At 46.1% G+C, this 20,441-nt stretch overlaps 10 protein-coding genes across 10 annotated transcripts; 7 read left to right on the forward strand and 3 right to left on the reverse strand.

Moving 5' to 3' along the window:
* Nucleotides 1-559: 559 nt before the first annotated feature.
* On the forward strand, nt 560-1,225 carry N7471_012585 (uncharacterized protein; the record flags this gene model as incomplete). The annotated part of the gene is made up of 1 exon (XM_057285304.1): nt 560-1,225. The coding sequence occupies one exon, from the start codon at nt 560-562 to the stop codon at nt 1,223-1,225; it is 666 nt and encodes a 221-aa protein (XP_057131570.1).
* A 283-nt stretch (nt 1,226-1,508) lies between these two features.
* Nucleotides 1,509-1,805, forward strand: N7471_012586 (uncharacterized protein; the record flags this gene model as incomplete). The annotated part of the gene is made up of 1 exon (XM_057285305.1): nt 1,509-1,805. One exon carries the CDS (start codon nt 1,509-1,511, stop codon nt 1,803-1,805), a length of 297 nt encoding a protein of 98 aa, XP_057131571.1.
* Nucleotides 1,806-1,947: 142 nt separating this feature from the next.
* On the reverse strand, nt 1,948-2,899 carry N7471_012587 (uncharacterized protein; the record flags this gene model as incomplete). The annotated part of the gene is made up of 4 exons (XM_057285306.1): nt 1,948-2,297; nt 2,359-2,366; nt 2,522-2,813; nt 2,869-2,899. The coding sequence occupies 4 exons, from the start codon at nt 2,897-2,899 to the stop codon at nt 1,948-1,950; spliced, it is 681 nt and encodes a 226-aa protein (XP_057131572.1).
* A 2,229-nt stretch (nt 2,900-5,128) lies between these two features.
* N7471_012588 (uncharacterized protein) lies at nt 5,129-6,412 on the forward strand (the record flags this gene model as incomplete). The annotated part of the gene is made up of 5 exons (XM_057285307.1): nt 5,129-5,369; nt 5,425-5,492; nt 5,550-5,923; nt 5,981-6,051; nt 6,117-6,412. The coding sequence occupies 5 exons, from the start codon at nt 5,129-5,131 to the stop codon at nt 6,410-6,412; spliced, it is 1,050 nt and encodes a 349-aa protein (XP_057131573.1).
* Nucleotides 6,413-8,532: 2,120 nt separating this feature from the next.
* On the forward strand, nt 8,533-9,217 carry N7471_012589 (uncharacterized protein; the record flags this gene model as incomplete). Its single annotated transcript, XM_057285308.1, has 2 exons — nt 8,533-8,856; nt 8,915-9,217. The coding sequence occupies 2 exons, from the start codon at nt 8,533-8,535 to the stop codon at nt 9,215-9,217; spliced, it is 627 nt and encodes a 208-aa protein (XP_057131574.1).
* A 992-nt stretch (nt 9,218-10,209) lies between these two features.
* N7471_012590 (uncharacterized protein) lies at nt 10,210-11,632 on the forward strand (the record flags this gene model as incomplete). The annotated part of the gene is made up of 2 exons (XM_057285309.1): nt 10,210-10,978; nt 11,133-11,632. 2 exons carry the CDS (start codon nt 10,210-10,212, stop codon nt 11,630-11,632), a joined length of 1,269 nt encoding a protein of 422 aa, XP_057131575.1.
* A 2,939-nt stretch (nt 11,633-14,571) lies between these two features.
* N7471_012591 (uncharacterized protein) lies at nt 14,572-15,244 on the reverse strand (the record flags this gene model as incomplete). Its single annotated transcript, XM_057285310.1, has 3 exons — nt 14,572-14,805; nt 14,884-15,077; nt 15,181-15,244. The coding sequence occupies 3 exons, from the start codon at nt 15,242-15,244 to the stop codon at nt 14,572-14,574; spliced, it is 492 nt and encodes a 163-aa protein (XP_057131576.1).
* Nucleotides 15,245-16,033: 789 nt separating this feature from the next.
* Nucleotides 16,034-16,625, reverse strand: N7471_012592 (uncharacterized protein; the record flags this gene model as incomplete). The annotated part of the gene is made up of 2 exons (XM_057285311.1): nt 16,034-16,107; nt 16,196-16,625. The coding sequence occupies 2 exons, from the start codon at nt 16,623-16,625 to the stop codon at nt 16,034-16,036; spliced, it is 504 nt and encodes a 167-aa protein (XP_057131577.1).
* Nucleotides 16,626-17,055: 430 nt separating this feature from the next.
* On the forward strand, nt 17,056-18,165 carry N7471_012593 (ketopantoate reductase family protein; the record flags this gene model as incomplete). Its single annotated transcript, XM_057285312.1, has 2 exons — nt 17,056-17,266; nt 17,339-18,165. 2 exons carry the CDS (start codon nt 17,056-17,058, stop codon nt 18,163-18,165), a joined length of 1,038 nt encoding a protein of 345 aa, XP_057131578.1.
* A 290-nt stretch (nt 18,166-18,455) lies between these two features.
* Nucleotides 18,456-19,524, forward strand: N7471_012594 (amidohydrolase family protein; the record flags this gene model as incomplete). Its single annotated transcript, XM_057285313.1, has 2 exons — nt 18,456-18,566; nt 18,634-19,524. The coding sequence occupies 2 exons, from the start codon at nt 18,456-18,458 to the stop codon at nt 19,522-19,524; spliced, it is 1,002 nt and encodes a 333-aa protein (XP_057131579.1).
* Nucleotides 19,525-20,441: the final 917 nt, after the last annotated feature.

Below are 20,441 nucleotides of genomic sequence, written 5' to 3' on the forward strand. Positions count from 1 at the left end.
GATTAACCTTTCCGAACCCGAGTCCGAACCCGAACCCGACCCGAAGTCCCACACAATTGCTCTACCCTGAGAACTGAGACAATGTATGTTGTAGAAATAAGATTTTCACAAGGGTCCTTAGGCTGCCATAAAAGCTCTGTTGTGGATTTCTCTGTTGGGATCTGATCTGCATTGATTTGGTGGTCGCCTACTATGTATCGAGACGGCTTTTCCACACTCGAACGAGGGTCCTGCTATAAATGCCATCGGGGATCTGGATTTTCAATGATGATTGCTTTCATTACTATTCACATACATCTCTATAAGCAAAATTGGTCTTTGTGTTTTATAAATTCTTCCCAACAGGATGCCTTCAACTGCCTACTATGCCTATACGCCAAGTTTGATTCCCGCGGTCATTGGAGTGGGTGTATATTGCGCTCTCTGCGCAACCCACGGGGTGCGTATGCTTCGCACTCGAGCATGGGATGGTAGCTATATGCTCATAGGAGCCCTGGGTAAGGAACAACTGAGTCTGATATTAGAATATCTTCCCACTGACAACTCAATAGTTCAAGCAATGGGTCTGGGGGCTCGAGTGTTCTCCTCGGAAGATGTCAATAGCTTTGGAGCCTATGGCGTTCAAAATATGTTTCTCCTTCTCGGGCCAACACTATGCATGTTGACCGTCAATCTCACTCAAGTGAAAATGATGCGCTGTTTGAAGTCCGAGAACTTGGGTCTTCTCCCTGCTCAGTTTCGACTCCCTATCTACCTTACTTTCAACATCGTCCTTCTTTTAATTCAGGGCATCGGAGGCGTGATCCTTGCTCTGACCCATAAGCCTGGGCTGATTGGGTCGGCAACGAAGATTCTCATAGCGAGCTATGTATGCCAGATAGTATTCTGGATATTCACACTCGCGGAGAATATCTTCTGGAGTATTCGATTTGGACGATCTTCGTTCGCCAATACCCAACTCATGATGCCTCACTGGAGACGCTATAATCAGCTGTTTAGTCTCGCAATCTCGATTATTGCTACGGGCCGCAATTTAATGCGAATGACACAGCTTGGGGTGGGATCCGGTGGCTTTTTGACAGTCAATGAGTGGCCTAGTTATGCATTTGACTTTTATCAAACGGCGGTTGTTCTCATGGCGTGGGGGATCTTCTACTTGCCCGGGATTTGCAAGGAGATCGAGTTTAAACATGTGCATCAGGCGTTGCAGAATTATGAGTGTTGAATATAAGTGTGGAACTAGACAGGAATATAGAGCGATCATAAGCTAAATATGGGGCTTGGGCGCAATAGTCAAGTCCACGCGACCTTATCGTATGTGGCGACTTGGTATTTCTTTGTTGTACATTTAAGCTTTCATCGGAGATATGAGAATGCCTCTTCCACACCCACAAACCCACGCTGATGTTTGGTATATTGGGCTTAGCTCGTCGCCTTTTGCTCATTTATATGATGTCTGCGATACTAGCCATTTGATAAAAGTTACTGGTGGGAGAATGTATGTTGAGATGGTTGAACGATTGGACACGATACAAGATTCCCTGGAGCGATGGCAACCCTCGCCACCACCGGACTTTATTGAAAGATTTACTCAATCTGAGGTTGTCGGAATGCTCGCTCAGGCCAAGATCCTCCGCCTTGCGGCTTTGCTTATTGTACATCGGCTACGCTATCTCTATGGGCAATGCGACAAAGAAGCACTGCACTTTGTCCAGCGCTATTACCGCGGAGGTCGATATGGTGTTGCAATCGATAGGGCGCTCAATACCATGCATGGGACTTCCCTATATGGTTGCATGCTTTGAGATCACTAAGATCGAAGCGCGAGCAGCAGCCATTGGCAAGGCGCCTTCTACATAAACACACTTAGAATGGTATCGTCTAGAAATTATATTATTTCAACATTTGGCTATGAAGCAGTCGAACCAGCCTGACAAACCCCAAATTTTATTTATGTCCCATCATTGCAGCCCAGGTTATTCGAGACTGCTCGTCATGAATCTCGGGCTTTTCAATGAAAAAGAAGCTTTTTCCTGAAACGTGAACAGCCCGGGAATGCATCTCATCGCCAGCGACACGCATCCCCTTGGCATCTACCATATCCGATCCAGACAGTAGCTGTGATACTACACCAGTCACAACGTCCATAGGAATATATATTTCTCGCGGGAAAATCGCGTAAAACGCCTCGTCGGCAACAAGGGGCGTTTCCACCACCCCAGGGCAAAGAGCATTAACCCGGATTCCCTCTTCCCAAAGTCGCTCGCCAACAGAGCGAGTAAATCCAATAAGCGCATCTAGAAATCCGTTAGCCATACCTTGTGGCAAAGGGATTCAACTTGTTTATTCTCAACCCACGTTTAGTACTAGAGTACACCGGAGTTAGCATGCAGGGGTATAGCCCTCCGATACTCGACGTGAGTATTAAATTTCTATACCCTTTCGTCGACTCCGGAGAGCGGCGGAAATAGTGCATGGCGAGGTAACTGGTATATAAAGCGCCGTTCACATTGATATCGACAAGTTCGGAACTCGGTTCGGGGGGATGCCGGTCTCAGACTTAGCAAAGAAATCGGTGTAGTCTGCTCTTCCGGCGTTCGCGAAGACAAAGTCTAATCGGCCAGTGGAATTGAAGATCTGGTCAAATATAGTGGCTAGTTGTTGGTAATTTCGTACGTCCGCTTGGTAGAATGTGGCATTGGGGAGGAACGCTGTTGCTTCTTGGCCTCGCTCTCGGTTGGTGCCGATAACGTTCACCTGCCAGCCACCGGTCTGTATCAGGTCCTTGGCAACTGCAAGCCCGATTCCACTGGCTTTTTTTTTAACTTTGGTCAATGAATGATCCGAGGATGGTGGAAGGGTACATACTGCCGCCGGTGATAAGAGCGACCTTGGTCATATTCACGTAGGATTTGCGATCAAAGAACGATATTTCAGTGAAAGAACTTCGGGGATGAGAATATTTTGGTGGGCATTGCTTTGATCGATCGCGTGGCTTGACGCTAATCGATGGTATGCGTCAAAGTATCGCGTTTCTTTGATTGGAAGGGTCCATGCGCAGTCCGTTTGCTATCCGAGTCAACAATTGGACCGGAAGGACATTAATCAGTTTACCGCAGGCCCATAGTGGAGCCAGATGCAGCAAACCCTTGCCTCGGTTGGGCACCTGGAAAGGGTTGGGGGACAGTGTGGATCTTCCCGAGTCATGGAGGGCAAAGCGCAAGCTTGGAAATGACACAATGCGGCTCTGAACGTTGGCAATCGTCGTCCTTGCGGATATATAAAGCTGCAAGTCGGGATCCGAATCGTGACAGCTGCAAGATATTATGTATGACCTTTCCTGGAGCGGTTCAGGTGAATGTTGTCCCCAGGGAATTCGGGCTATATTCGGAGCTTTCTTGTTCGAATGGAATAGTCCGTGTGTTATAGATGTGTACCATGCTCGTAGTGTGGATAGCTTGAAAGATGCTAACTGTTTTGGATTATCCCTAGTTCTAGAGTCAACAACTGGGGGTGATATGGCACGTCAGGTCGATCAAAGTATACATACACTTGGGGTATTGCAAGCCCATTGCTATTGGGGACATTAGACCTTGCTTTGAACTTTGTCGAGGGCATTGGGCAGCAGAACGGCAGGGGCGAACAGAAACTTTGAAGACAGAAGATATCCAGGTGGACCTTCCAATGACATACTTTGAAGAGAGTCGGGGGAGACGTTGTAATCTCCGATGTAACCCCTTGCGAAGATCGGGGATCTTCAGTACAACATACGGAGTACAAAGTGGATTAGACGGATTCATGACATTTCCCATCGCGGACAATTAAGCTATGAAGCATGTTGCACAAAGCTGTGCATAGAATATCTATTAAACAATTCCAATTAAGATTGTATTTGACATTGCATTTGTGCATTTCTGTGCAACAGTCCGGGAAAAGCAACTAGAGATAATCAATCCAGGTGCAACCGAAATGCAACCGAAATGCAATCCAGCTGCATGAGACGTATTACAACGTCGTTATAAATGACAAAGACGCTGTCATGTGGATCAAATATAACGGCTAAATTCCACTAAGTTCCACTATGTGGGCTGCAATCGGATGTGTCCGCTGTCCAATGGACATATCATATCGGGGAAACCCCATACCTCAACTGTCTCATTATACGAAAATCTGCCAAAACGGCGCCTTCAAAAGAGTATTTGATAACCCGCACCGTTTTCAATTATTGGACGATCATGGCGTTTTTCGGCGTTTTGGCTACGTTGTGCGTTGTACATATGGAGACAGCTGTCAGTGAATTGAGATATTCCGTTTATGTATCTACTTCTAATTATTCTCCTAGAGCCTGGGAAACTCTACCCCGGTTTATCCCTATGTCAAAACCGCGTGGACTTCTTCATTGATAATCCCTTGCTTGGAATATAGGGATGAGTTCCGAATTTTGTTCGTTAATCTTCCGGTGTCAGAACTTAACTGCAAAGCAATGAACAATCATTCTTCGCTGTATATTTCCAATAGTTCTGTTATCTCAATCAAAAGCAATGTGCCAGCATATGCTCACATTCCGTTCAGCACGTCCTATCCACTGAGTTTTCGGGAAAAATGACTTGCAACAAAGTGGATCTCATAAGTGTCAGATCCAAATCTGATATATCCACTCTCCCAAAATGACACGTCGGGAAAGGGTTCCTGTACCGCCATATGATTGGTGAAATCTCTACGGCCAAGGCACACAATACTTCTTTGCTTTATGATCTGACGGGCCGTTGATTAACAGCATCTTGCTTTTTCAAGGCAAAATAGTCGCATAATGCAATATGTAATCGTTCGCATTGGACCGTGTCAGAGCTGAAATGCCATCTGCACCTAGGCCATGCCCTGTCATTGATGTGACCGGTAAACCTTTGATATCATCTTTGCGGTATTTTCGTAGATCTGGAAAGATATGACAGATCCAGGCTACATACATAGATGGGGTTGCCCCCCCCTTCCCCCCTCTTTCTCGTCTTCTCGAAGTATATTAAACACCCCAAACGCAGCCTTAAATGATTCCAAATCATTCAAACCAACAACTTTCTTTCGTTTAATTTACCTCGTTGTTGGAGTTGATCCACCACACCTGCCTGTCATGTCTTCTACGGAGCATTCCTCCACCCCCACGTGGACACCAGGAGACTTCGAGCACCCGAATCAGGACCTACGCCGGTCGATGATTATTGCACTGGTGTTTGCTTACACCTTGTCGACTCTCTCCGTTGCTCTGAGGATCCTGGCGAGAAAAGTGACCGGTAGCAAGCTTTTCATGGACGACTATTTGATTATGGTTGCTCTGTTCTTTAAATACGCATGCTCCAGTGGAGTCGTTGTCCGTGAGTGATAGCAAAATGCTCCATCAAACCAACTTGATACTAATACCAATATTAGTCCTGTTCAATGGAATGGGATCACATATTACAATGATCCCAGCGAAGAATCTCGTGGTTTACTTCCAAGTACGTATACGTAACAACGTCAGCCCTATATCAAGTACACGCATTAACTCAAAATAGCTCGGATTTGCCAATGCCTTTATCTACACCGGCTGCATCGCTTTCATTAAATTCTCTATACTGGCGCTGTACAAGCGACTCTTTGCAGTCCGATACATGACAGTTGCAGTGAACATCATGTTTGGATTCGTCGCTCTCTGGGTCGTGGGTGTTTACGTTGCCGGTGCTCTTCTGTGTATTCCCACCAAGAGGTTCTGGGACCAGTCGGTTGAAGGAGCCTGCCTTGACCCAGCCAAGTTCTACTATGGCATGCAGATCCCCAACATCCTCTCCGATATCATCCTCTTGATCATGCCTATGAGAGTCGTGTGGACATTACCGATTCCCAAGTCCCAGAAAGCGCTTCTTTCTGGAGTATTCCTCGTCGGTGGCCTGTATGTTTTATATCCCATTCATGCTGCAGTGGAAAGATACTGACACTCCGCGTCTAGAACCTTGATCTTCAGTATCTTCCGCCTCAATGCTATGATTCGACTGGTTGATCTGGGTCCTGATATTACGTGTGAGTATCCACCGTGTTAATATTCCTTTGAATCTCCTGATCTACATCACTAACCACTTCTCCAGACAACCAAGTTCCCGTCATCGTGTGGACCTGTATCGAAGCAGCAGTTGGAATCACAGCTGCTTGTCTCCCCAACCTCCGCCCTCTGTTCAAACTGGGTTATCGCAACTTCTGGTCTCAGATTCGTTCGTCAAACAATGTATCTGAGATATCCGAAACGACTCTTGTGAGCTCGAGAAATGCTGGAGGCACTATCACTTCCAATCATAAGAAAGGTGACTCCTATTCGATTCGGCAGACTTTTGAGATGCCTCGATATGAAGACTACAAGGATGAGAAAGCGGTGGAGAGAGTCTAGGTCTCCGTAATCTTTGATGAATGGAAAGGCTCCGCGCCCATCGGATTGCACAGGTGGTCGGGAGGAGTCAGGCGAAACAGGAAATTTTGGCACGCTCATTTATATTCTTCTTTGTGATACCTTCATTAACACTATACACCTTTTAGTCTTTTTTTACATACTTTTATGAGCTTAACTCAAAATATTATACCATTTCTTAATGTCATAAGGCTGCTGTTTCAATAGGTATACGAAGGGAATTCCAATTCATCGTACGTATATTATAGTTGTAGAAGTTTATGCTGCGGTCTACAACTTAGAGGCCAGAAGAGTAGAAAGAGAGAGTTGATTCCCACAGGAAGGCGAGCTTCCGACTATCTAGCAAACTGAGGTGTTGCTGCCTCAGGCATAAACTACGGCCTAAGGCCACCACAACAGTTTACTGAAAAAGACTACTAAAAAAGACTTGACAAGGCCGCATAAGTGGCCGACAATTCTTGTCAGATCAATAAATCCATTCCAACCTTCCTCTTTCCCTCCCCAGGTCGGGTTCAATGCAGACTTTTATCATAGAGAACATTCCAAACCTTGAAAATGTACCATCTACATGTCAGCTTCACAAATAACTCGCTCATAAAAAAACAAAAAGAAAGCAATGACCGCGATTCGAACGCGGGACCTTGAGATTTGCACTATTGAATGTTAGTATTGGAAAATGTCACTTTAGGGAGCAGAAATACATACATCTCACGCGCTACCACTGTGCCACCACTGCAATGGGATTGGATGAAGTCATCCTATATAGCAATCTATAGCAGTAAAGATTTTGCCTATACTAGTAAATTTTGACCGCCTGGCTCACGCTGGATCTTCATCCGCCGGCCTTATATTACTTACTATTGAACCTTTGAATTAACGTATTTCACTACCGAGCTAGCCACCCCACCCAAAACGCGTCTTCAAATTTGCACTTAATTCTTCAACCACCTACCATGCCACCAATTCGCTCTCGAAGCTCTAGAAATTTAATAGAGCAAGAGGGTAGGATTAGTCTTCCGCACGACCCAGTAAAACCCAGACCCAACCCAGACCCAACCCAGTCTGGGCCCAAATTGGGTTACAAACTATACAAACACACTAATTATGTGTATATAATTCTGTTTTGCAGGTTTATGACCGCTAAGACCCCTTTTTATGCAAAAACTGGGTTTTCTTGGGGCCCTGGTCACTGGGTCCGGGTTGGGTCTGGGTTGGGTTTTGGGTCGAAGGTTTCGATCCAAAATGGGTTCTGCGGAAGCCTAATAACGCTATAAACTAGGTTTTAAAGGCATACTAGATCACTATATAATCCGCCACTCTTCTTAAAAAAGAAGTAAGCGAATTACCCGCTTCTAACTAGAAGTAAAAGTAAAAGCGTGCTAGATCCCGAGGGCAGATACCAGCTAAAGTAGGGCTCTTAGTGTAGGAAGCTTCTTAATTAATTACTACGCTAGTAGGAGCAATAGAAGCACCCCCCTAGGCCATAGAAGCAGCCCTACGCCGGCTTTACCCCCACCTACACGGCACCCCAGCGGTACAATGGTTATAAAAAGCCAGGGCATAAAATTAGTAGGTGCCCAGAGAGAGAGATAGCTAGTTAAATATTAATTTCATGGCGTTATGGTTGAAATATATGCATTTAAATTTGGTGGGTTGAATATACTGCATAGCTCGCTTGTGAAATATGTTACTAATTGATCCAGCTTCTATACACTTCTTTCAAGAAGTGTGGTTGTCATGCCCTTACAAGCCTAAAAGAACTCTCTATACAAGGGTCCTAAGGCATCAAAGGAGTTACCTCAGATTGTAAACGACCTCATCCTTTACACTAAATTATGAAAGTTTGACAATTACATAACGCAACACGCCCCCCAGCTTCTAGTCTTCTTGTTCTCTCTCTTTAGCAACTAGCTTCGTTTCTTCAGTTCCGTGCCTTTTACTAGTAGCGTCAACAACATTGATTACAACGGCTTCTATCCAGCATTTTCTTCCTCCACCGCACTCCACAATCATACTCTTCTAGCTTCCACAACTAGCCACCTTGAAATTCACAACTTGAGGTATTTACCTTTGTTTCTCACACTGTGTCACCGGCCTACAACATGCCTCGCCGCAGTCAATTTCAGCGAAAACTTGCCAATGGACCTGAATACGAGGAAGAGAACGATGTGACCAAGAACCGGAGAACGTACTGCAGTGGCTGCGGGAAATTCGAGACATCTAGTCATCCATGCTTTCCAACCTGCCGAAAATGCGGTAAAAAGTTTGCTGGCGGGACTGGATGCGAGCCTATGGCCTTTTGTGGTTCCTTCCCTTGCTGCGGTTGCTGCGCCCAATCTCCCTCTCCTAGCCCAGAGAGTCATACCAATCCGGCTCTCGGTAATCCAGAGCCTGCCCTTAATGGGGTCGATTATCCAGTCTTAAAGGTAGCAAGGCAATTCCAGCTACTTAACTATATATGCTAATAAGAAACTATCATTCTAGATCACATTCCCTAACTTGAAAATCATTATGGGCCAACTTTATGATTTCCTTCTATCGGACCGTCCTCTAGAGATTGACCTGGATCGCAAGCACTATCGTGCCGTCTTTAAAGCATTCCATAGTCGAGACTCCTTCATCGATATGGTATATAACACGGTTCTTCCCGAGATCAGAGATCTACAAGACAAAGTGCTTACTGTCGATCATCTCCATATGATTCGACAAGAACAAATCAAGCAACTAGGGATCTGGGATAGCCCCCATGGTGGATACCTGGATTTTGTTACAAGTCGACTTGTTTAACACTACTGGCGACCTTACATAGGACAAGCTGGAATTCCGAAATACCGAGTTTCTACACACCACAAAAATATCCAAGGGGGTCACCAGAATTCCCTACACTACTGGATTATTACCAAAGGGGAACAGAGACAAGCGAATTTTCTTCGGTTATGGGCAATCCCCTTTCCCCCAAACGTTGATAATCTGGTGAAGGGGGTGTTCGAGAACTTTCTGGAGACAGTGATGTGTCGGGCTTTTCATTCTCTTCCACCGTTAACCCTAGAGGAGCTCTTTGGATCTTGCCTAGAAGGTGAATACTCAGGAATGGGTCTAAATGTGGTATCCCCTCTATACCAGGGCAAGCGCCTAGCGACAATGACCCGCCATATCATGTGTCAAAAATGGGATACTTCGCCGGACCCTGACATCTGTAGATGGTCAATTGTTCGAAAGGTAAATCGTGAAAATCAGTCAAAGTGGTCTCCATCGAGAAGACCCTTTTTCATAAGAAGGGACTACTGCAACCTCCTCCGGGAGGCGATGTTGAAGCATTCTCCTTTGGATCTGGATCAAGCTCTTCCGGAAGGTACTGACCAGATACCCTGGGGAGTCTTAGGAGGAGAAGAAGACCCTGAGGACCCAGGATATTGGTTCAAGACAACAATTGCCAGCCTTCAAGGGGAGGACACATCATCAGACAACCTTACACCAGATGACTTCATTCGCCCAGTAGGGACTTCAAAAGCTTCTATTGGCCTGGTATTTGGATGTGTAACACCACATACGTATAAGGCGGACGATCGCCCTGGGTCTACATCTTTCCATCATTTGCCCTGGGGGCTGAAGGAAAGCGGCTTTGATGAGTCTAACTCATTAATTTGGTCATACAGTCTTCAAAAGTTCGCGCTTATCCCTGGTGGCTTTCAGTCCCACCCCCCAGACCCTCTTAGGATCAAATTCCTAAAAGAGGCCACTCAGAAACTGATTCTAGAAGCAAGCTAAGAATCATTATTATGTGTGGCAAGGAAGTTGAGCAGGTTGTGCTTCCAGATAAAATATATGTCTCCGCTCACTCCTACATAACTTTCATGCTACATAATGTGGAATGCCGCGCCTGGGTTGAGCATGATGGTAGTAGGATACTACGTCTCTTTATCCAGTCACCATCACCTCTATCCGAGCTATGGTCAAGCAATGGACGAACCGCTCATCGAATTACAAGCATCTTTCGCTTCATCTCGAGGATCACTAGGGTGAAACTCTGCCCTACGTTCTTCGAGTCGACCCTAGTCGTGACCCTAGTTCTTATAGGGTGGTATGATGAGAAACTTGGGCGAATACCCCCAATCGGTCCCCAGGATCTTGATCCTCTGCTTAGGATTTGGCTTGCAGAAAAAGGGTTCCAGAGCGAAATGGATCTTCTACGCCTAACAGAAGCAGCTGGAGGCTCTCTCCGACGTGGGATTCATATCATGTGTTCAAACCACCCTAATAGGGCGGCACGGAGACTCGGAACTCCTAGTCGGGGGGTTCGACGATCTCAAACAAGGAAAGAATACGACCACTGCCCCCCTGAGATTTTTGGTCGGGTTCTCGCTCTTTTTGAAGAAAAGGCCCCCCATTTATTCCTTGTCAGCCGGATTAGCTCATATCCTAGGAAGCAAGACCTTGAACCCATAGGTGAAGCAATGGATGAAGCAATGGATGAAGCAATGGAGGACTCATTGATTGGTAAAGCTATGGGCCTGAGAATTTCTCCTCCTGAAGCTCAGGAGACTCCTAGTATGCCGGAGCACCTGATCCAATTTGATGAAGCTCAGACAGAACTTGATGAAGCTCAGGCAGATTCAATAAAGTTGATGCTAGGGTCAACGCACCAAGGGTGGCGAAGACCAGAACGCGGCTATGACTTTACCATCCGCCACGTGGGATTTAGTATCAATACCGAATCTCAGCCAGCTGGGGGAGCCAGCTGGTGGTTTTTGGGTTAAAGCCGAGCTTTCTTGTGTTGGTGAGAGACATCCCCATGTATGGGCCACAAATGCAACCCTCGAAGACCCCGGTTCTCGTTTGGCGATTCGTATCCGCATAAGAGACTCGGACGGCCGTGAGATAGCTACCGAGTACCCCTCTTCTGATACCTGGCAGGCTTGTTACAAAGCTAATCGAATTGTTGATGAGCTAAATGGGGACAGCTGCCTAGAAATTTCCAAAAGGCCCCGGAGACACATATTTGTTGATGCCCGCCATAAAGGGTTGCTCAGAAGACACCCCGAGCTTGAAATATTTGTGGGAGGGGCATTTACTGGTAATAATGGAGAGTTCATTAGCACCAAACGACCTAAGCGACCTAGGGAGGGCAAGGAAACCCCTAAAGAGAGCGACAAGGAAGGTCACAAGAAGTTCAAGCAGGAAGAGACTGAGAGTGATGCTTGAGTTACGCCTGGATTACCCACAATCAAAAATAGATTTTGACACTTTGACTTACTAGAATTTTGGACAATAAGTACCCTGTTGTCAGGAGAGGTCTACGTGGTGGACGTCGAAGTGCATGGTGCAATGTGAGATTGTATTGAGTAGAGAGTTGTAGAAGCTACCTAGATAGGTTCTAGACTAAGAAATCTGACACTTATATATGGTGATCCCATATGAAAGGTACCTATATCACGAAATTTGCATTTGACTAGTTTTTGCATTAGCCATGCAGACCAACTCCTCTAGGGGTGATTGGGCCGTGCGTTGGGTCGTTGGGTCGAGTAATGTATAATCAAAACTGTCAGCTTCACAGATAACTCCCGAGGTCGCTTATAAAAAAAAAAACGCAAAAGGAAAGCAGTGACCGCGATTCGAACGCGGGACCTTGAGATTTGCACTATTGAACGTTAGTATCGGAAATGTCACTTTAGGGAGTAGAAATACATACATCTCACGCGCTACCACTGTGCCACCACTGCAAGGTGATATGGCAGTATCGTTATACGCGTACAGTAGCCAGTGCGCCAGTAGAGATCTTGCCTATAGTAGATTTTGACCGCCTAGCTCACCGCTGGATCTTCATCCGCTGACTTTTCATTACTTACTCCGCATAGAAGCTTTGAATTAGCTCTTAAATATATAGTTTTTACGCTACTTTTACTAGGTAGTTGCTCTATTTCTTTAATAAACTAGACTTAGATGGATATCTTGTTATATAAATTAAATAAAAGGTCAAACTATAGCGAATTTAAGTATCAAAAATTCAAGTAGTATGAATTAAAGTGGTAAGAGTCAATTGTATATATCGAAATTCAAGCATCAAATTCAAGCATCAACCGTCAGTAGTAAATGTAAGTAGTAAATAACTATAAGTAGTAAATTCAGGTATCAATAATTTAGGCATCGATAATCCAGGTGTTAAGAATTCAAGCATGAAGACCTCGATTATCGAGAACTAGACTAAAGTCATATAACTTGTATACAGAATTGGTGCGACATTGATGTAACTATAGAATTGTATAAACTCTTGGGCTCTACGCTATGTAGGGACCAAAGGAGAGGAGGGAGAGAGTTGATTCCTACTGGGAGCAAACAGCCCGACTATCTATCTAGCAACGAGGGGTTTATGCCTGAGGCATCAATGGCGGCCTAAGCCACAAAAACATTAACTCCCTCATAAAAAAGGAAAAAGAAAGCAATGACCGCGATTCGAACGCGGGACCTTGAGATTTGCACTATTGAATGTTAGTATTGGAAAATGTCACTTTAAGGAGCAGAAACACATACATCTCACGCGCTACCACTGTGCCACCACTGCAATGGGATTGGATGAAGTCATCCTATATAGCAATTTATAGCAGTAGAGATTTTGCCTATAGTAAATTTTGACACAGGATGTGCAAAGAGGATGTGCTTCTTTTATACCGACGCGTGGGGCATAAGCTCTGTTAACTTACCTATAATACTACCTACCTACTCTATCATAATTTGGCAGATGCATTTATCTGTGCAGTAAGAGGTTTGTATAGAAATTGTATTGACTACCAACTCCTTAGTCATCCTCGACTAACTCCAGGGCTATTATGATATAGCCTGTCATGACAGCGATTGCCAAGCTCCAACCAGACAGTGCAACAAACAAAGATTCTCGCGGAATAAAAAGCATGAGTATGGAAATATTGAAATAGCCCATTTTGCTAACATCATAACAAGAAGTAAGCATCATGTAGGATTAGCTATAGAACATAAAGTATCCCATTGGAGAGCAGTATGTACTTTAACATTATCTTAAGTTCGCAGTTATTAGTTAAGTCCGATGGCTAAGCTAATTTGCCGCCATTTCCCTATAACTCGGCGCCGTCGCAATTCTAGCCTTCTTACCCCAGATGAGAAGTGGGATAGGGAGCAACAGGACCACAATCGCAATAACTGCAAGCAGAATATGCAAGTCTCGCATGCCCATCCCTTTAACCCAAGGTGTCAGTACGAAAAGCACAATCTCCGAGAAGATGTTTCGCATAAAAATCACTCCGATTAATGCGTCACTGACAATCTAGAAGCCATTAAGTCAGCAATAGAGCCCGAGTGCTCGAAAAAAAATAGGTACTCACATCTTGATAACAATCCATGAGATATGAAAGCGTGCTACCGCAAATTGAAGCGAAGAAAACCCGAAGAAGCCAAATCCCACAGCAAGAAGGGCCCAGTGCGCACCTTAGAAAGAGTCAAAAACGTCCAAACTTCATACTTTGAATGCGCTACTCACATAGGCAAGGCCCAAACCGAACCTTAGTATTCCCGCAGGAGCAATAATGGCAACAGGTAGAGCAAGCCGAAGAGGCATCTCTGGTTCGTAAATACCGCCATTGCGCTTGGACAACTACAAAATAGATTTACCGCTCAAATATCCACCAAAGGGGAACCCGAGAATAGCGCCAACAAACGGAGCCAGATTCATCAGCCTAATCCTAATAGCGTCGAAGTTATAAGGTGTCAAAATCATGTAAGACGCCTGTAGCGAAGTCATGATCGCGGACCAGCTCAGCGTAGACCCGATTGTGATAGCCGCATACGAAACAGCCGGGGAGGTAAAGAGCGCCACGACTGGTTGATAGAAATGCGGTCACAGCGCTTCGTCCGTCGGGGGTCACCAAGGCCATCCGCTGGGAATACGTCTTGAACGGAATGTCCGGGTTGGTACGTATGCGTGTAGCGAGCGTCTCACTGGCACTCTTTTCATCTGCTAGGTCTGCATCTTTGTGTGATTTAGGCGGTTCACCAGTCACCTGTGCCTCCGTGGTAACGTTGTGAAAGGGGACATATTTCGATTCCTCGAAAAGGAATATCACACAGAGCAGTGTGACCCCGAAGAAAATCACACACCACCACCACATCCACCTCTACCCTTGTGACACCACGATGTATCCCGATGCCACGGGACCAAGGTATGCGCCTGTACACTGGATGATGACATGCCAGCCGGTCATCGTGGCATGCTGGTGCACGAAGAACATGTCTGCAATGGTAATCAGCACGATGATCTCGCTGATTGCGCTGCCGATGCCGGATATCAGGGCGCTGCCCACTATATCGCCGGTGGTGTGCATCTCGGCTTTCCAGATGCATAATGCGAACTGTAGGACCAAGCTCAAGATGTAGATTGGGCGTCAGCCGTACTTGTGGACTAGCGGCATGAAGAATATGCAGCCTACGCCCAGATCGCTGTACATGACGGCTGCGTGGGCGTTTAGGATTTCGACTGTGAAGTTGAGCTCTTCTCGCATGGGACCCCAACTTGTGAAGCCGATGTCAAGTTGTACGAAGGTCCATAGCACGAAGAAGCTGACTAGGGTAAAGTTGAGGATTTTGCGGGCTGTTGACCAATTGAGGGGGTCATTGGGGTCGGCTGATGGGATTGGGAACAAGACCAGTTGGTCTCTGGATTGGTGGACTGACTTGGTAAGTCAAGTTGTATTGTAGTACTATGGATTGCAGGTGTAGTCACTTACTATCTTCCAGTCTGACTGTTCCTGGAGCCCAAATGGTCTCATCTTGATAAGTGCCGTTCTCCATAGTTGAGAGGATACTGAAGGAAATGGTGAACTTGAGCGAGCATGATGGCCATAGTCGTGTGTCTATTTAAACAATCTAGTGCCTTTCGCCCGTGGACTTGTGGAGATTTGACCACAGTCTTATCAAGTGTCTATACCTATCTAGGTAGGTATATAATGCGAGGAAACTCTAAGTATACTCCAAGGCTGTCCCTCTGCCTCTGATACTGACCACTCAGTAGAATCAGGATGCGTTAAACATACCGGCTTAGCGGACTGACTTGACAGGAAACTTGGAACTTTTCTCCGCTCATCCTTTGAGTTCAAATGTTTCTTTGTTCTAATCCCTGACATCCATTGATGTGACTCCACTCATGACTGGTATCTTCGTCAATGTCTTCCAAGGTTGTCAATTGTTAATCTAAATTTCTAACCCCTGCAAAATGAAAGCACCGCGGAGCACTGATAAGAGGAAAGCGGCAATTGACTAGAACTATATACCGAGCAACAATTCAAGCAACCTCCTTTCAAAGCAAACTCTTCAGGCTACTAGCAACTGCAGGAGAGAGAGAGAAGGAAAAATCATTCTTAATTCAATCTATGAAAAGCAGGAGCTTATACCCTGGGACTAGCAAACCGCTCAGCAAGCAAGCCTGTATAATCAGGCATCAATGGCATGATCCAACACAAACGATTAAAGAATCCTAGTCAAGTGACCAAATATAAGCACGAAACATCTCTCGACTATAATCACTCCACGGATAAACAGTAAGATCGAAGTCCGGCTGCAACATCCTCCGATTCCTCTCAGTCAATCGAAAACCATCCTCAAGCTCAGCATTACAACAAGCACACTTAACCGTACAATGACCCCAACCCTTCCTCCTATTCGGATCAGGAGGATTCTCACAACATTTGCATTCACGACCACAGCATCCACCCCGTCTCGCACAATCCTGGCGTAGCCACTCACTCTTAAGATACCACTGCGGCTGCTTTCGAATCCACAAATATCCACTCTTGATAGGTCCCACAGGACAACCCGCTAGAAGCGTGTCGTATATGCGTTCGAGACGCATATACTCGTGGTCCAGGGCTATCAACTCTTCGATGAAATCCGGCAGAACGTATTTGGCTGCTTGGTCGGAGTCGTGGTGGAATTTGTGGATACACTTCTTGAGGAAGTTCTCGTGTTGGGTGATTTCGCGAAGACGTTCTTCGGTTTCGATGATTGATTGCGCCCATCGTGAGAGCACGTCCCAGTCCGTCTCCCACCATACATGTCGCATGCCCCGTATGATCTGCCAGTTGACCCATCTGCCGGAGGTCTCTGCGACATCTTGGATGAAGTCGAGGGTGTCTTCGAGTGCTGGGAATAGCTTTTGCTTGACTGGGTTCTTCATCTTGTGGTTTGCTATTTTGGAAATGCATAGAGGTGATTTTGAGGTTATTCAAAGGGTAGACATGTTACTTACATCACTTTTTATCATCCGGTCAGTTGGTGTTGTGAATATGGTTTACGCATCCATGGTGAAACATTGGGTTTGAGTTTATTCCCATTTCAAGAAGTGTCACAGATTCGATAAACAACCCAATCGGGGTATCCCCATATTTCAAAGGTTTTTCGGCGTCTCCTTCCAGTGAGGGGAGAATGTCGATAAGAGGGGAAGGAGATCCCGAGCTAATCAAATGCAAACCCCCGAGATCGGACTCCGCATTGCATAATTCGGCCTTGGTGGGCTGTTGACTGTAATTGGAGTTAAATAATTAATTACTGAAGTTCCTGACACTGCTTCCTCAAGAGACATCACCACGAAAGTCAATCAGGCCAACATGTTCAACGATACTACCGCCACAGCAAAGCGCCGAGTGTTGGTAATTGGATCAGGTGGTGTGGGGACGATGGTCAGCGTCGCCCTCGAAAGATCTGGACAAGCATCTGTCACTTCTGTTCTCCGATCCAATTATGAACAAGTTGTCCAGCACGGATTTGAAATTGAGTCCGTCGACCACGGGAAGCTATCATGCTGGAGACCAAGTGCAAGTATGTAACTATCAAGAAACCCACAAGCGAAAACCAGCTAGCCAGTTCAGTCCGAAGCTAACACATAGATAGTCGTCAATTCTGTCCCCCTAGCCGATCCCAACACCCCATTCGACTATGTGATCGTCACAATGAAGAACATCCCTGAAGTGAACAACATCCCCAAGATCATAGCTCCCGCTATAACCCCAGATTATACAACGATCGTCCTGTTCCAAAACGGTCTGTACATCGAGCCACCAATCATCGCAGCATTCCCCTCGAATGTGGTATTGTCAGCGCCGAGTTTCATCGGCGCACACGAACACAACGGGCACATTGTACACGACGACCATGATAATTTCCACATCGGCGCATTCCGCAACCCATCCGTGGATGCAGCCCTCGAACGCGCTAAGCTCGAAGAGTTCGCGACAATCTATAACGGCAGCAAAGTCGTCGATGCGAATATCGTCGACGATATCGTCTTCTATCGCTGGCGGAAGGTGATTTGGAATGGGATTTTCAATCCCATATGCGCTATCACTCAGCTTGATAGTGCTGCGGTCCGGCGATTTGGCGGCGAGCATAGTCTAATTAGACCCGGTATGGCGGAGATGGCGGCTATTGCCAAGGCGGATGGATATGATCTCGGCCCCGGCATTGTGGATGAGATGGTTGATGTTACCCCTCTTGAGTTGAGTTTCCGGCCTAGTATGCTGGTGGATGTGGATAAGGGGAATCCGATGGAGGTGGAGGTCATTCTTGGGAATGCTTTGCGTGTTGCGAGAGAGAAGGGTGTTCTCACACCGATCTTGGATAATACGTACCGGTTTCTCAAGCTCACTCAGGCGCGACTGTTGGCTGCAAGGGGATTGATTGTTGAGCCGAAAGAACTGCCAAAAGTAGATATGATATAGTCATTTGTCTAGACTGTATTTCAGTTCAAAGATATATGGTTTGCCAATCTAGCTTGTTGGTTTCATCGTTCCACAGCATTGGTAATGAAGAACGAGGAGTGGTAACACGACACGTATTAAAATGTTTTTGTAGTTGACCTCGAGTCGGTAAGCAATAAGTGACTCTGTTCCATGAGAAAACGGTGAAGAATACGAACTAGGAATGCCGATCTCAATTGCAGGGATACATGAACTCATTAATATCAGCAACAACCCCCCAGAAAATACTCCATACACTCACAAAATCCAAAATGGAGAGAATCGATGTTCACACCCACTGTGTTCCACCCTCGTATCGCGAGTATTGCCTACATAGCGACTTCGCAGGCAGAGGCCATCCAGATGGAATGCCCGCGATCCCAGTGAGTCCCTCAGAAACCGAATACCACACACCAGACACTATCGACTTCCTTGCTAACAAGAATCCAGGAATGGAGCGCCGAAGCACACATCGAACTAATGAACCAGCTAAACATCAAGAAATCAGTACTGAGCATGTCCTCCCCAGCAACACACCTAACCCCGGGCAACGACTCGGAAGGCCGAACCGTCACCCGCAGCGCCAACATCGACATGTCCAAAATCTGCGCCGATCACCCAACCCACTTCCTCTTCTTCGCGTCTCTCCCCCTCCCAGACGTAGAAGGCTCCCTTGCAGAAATAGATTATGCACTGGACCATCTTGGCGCAGTGGGGTTTCAGATCCTGACCAATTCGCATGGAATCTACCCGGGTGATCAGCGCTTTAGTCGTGTTTTTGACAAATTGAGTGAGCGAAAGACCATCGCCTTCTTTCACCCGACTACATGTCTCATCCGGCACGATGATGACTCTCTGGATAAGGTGATACCGCTCCCTGATGTCTTGGCGCCGATTATGGAGTTTATGTTCGATTCGACCCGGGCGCTTATGAGTCTGCTTACTTCTGGGACTGTGGATCGCTGTCCTGGAATTACGTTCGTGGCTTGCCATTGTGGTGCGACGTTTCCTCCGATTATGGAGAGGATCGCGGAGTTCTCGTCCATGGTTCCCGGTCTAGGGAATGGGATCAGTGGGGAGAGGATCAAGCAGCTGTTGCAGACGCGCTTCTATTTTGATCTTGCGGGTGTGCCATTCCCGGATCAGATTCATGGTCTTCTGCGGTTGATTGATTCGTCCAGGTTGCTGTATGGGAGTGATTATCCTTATAGCCCTGCAGCGCTGGCTGAGTCTCTGGCTAGGAGAGTGGATGACGGACTGCAGAGTCTATTTGGATCGGAAACAACGAAGCGAATTTTGTTTGATAATGCGCAGGCTCTTCTTGGGGAAACCCGTGAATAGCTTACCGCCGAGGAAACCCTGATTTGCAGTAGAAGTATTGTTTCGAGTGAAATCAACAATTATCTTATTAAAGCTTAAGATATGTGATCTAGGTATTTGATCGGACGAACATCTAGACAATAGAAGCTTCTAGCTTGGAATCCTCGCTCTAGGTTAACCGGTAGCTAGAAAAACTTACCTAGCCAACGGGGAATATATTCGAGACTCAACTTTTGAAAACCGATAGAGGAATTTACACCGCAAGGGTGCGATAGGAGTCATTATATATTTCGAGACGGCCTGTAACAAATCCTCCACAATATAGATATTTATATTTAAGTATAGCGGTATATCCGTGCGGTCTATTTATCTATAGGAGCGCACGCAAATCGAGTGGCCATTCCGAGGTCTCGGGCGGGGATCACCATATACGAACTCGTCGATCTCTAGATCAGCCTGCCTCGCCTACTCGCCCCTTAAGGCTGCGTGCCGGAATAAGCAAATGCAAAAAGAAATGCAAAAAGAAATGCTCACACTCGGAGTCGAACCGAGGATCTCATGATTACTAGTCATGCGCTTTACCACTAAGCCATGCGAGCTGTTGATGAAAGAATCGCGTATCTTTGCATTATGGACTTAAAAAAGTAAAAGAGTGTTCATACCTAAAAAAAATATATGCTATGGAGTATCGTTTTTGTGAAGGATCTCATCCATGGATGACTCCAAGGTTATCCGTGGACAAGTCGCGCTTAACCAAGCCAAGCGATCTACTACACGCACGGCCCGGGTTGATTTCTCGAGAGTATTGTGTTCAAAAGATCCATGTGAGGATTTTGAGAAGCTCTGAGAAGCGGCCTGTCCTGTTTTTGGAACGCCTAAAATCCTGTTCATCCTCGTGGAGGAGCTCGATGGATGCGATACTGGCTCCAGCATCTAGG

Source organism: Penicillium samsonianum (genome assembly GCF_028829775.1).
Source record: "Penicillium samsonianum strain IBT 33392 chromosome Unknown utg000007l_segment0_segment0, whole genome shotgun sequence".
NCBI classification, from domain to species: Eukaryota; Fungi; Ascomycota; class Eurotiomycetes; order Eurotiales; family Aspergillaceae; genus Penicillium; species Penicillium samsonianum.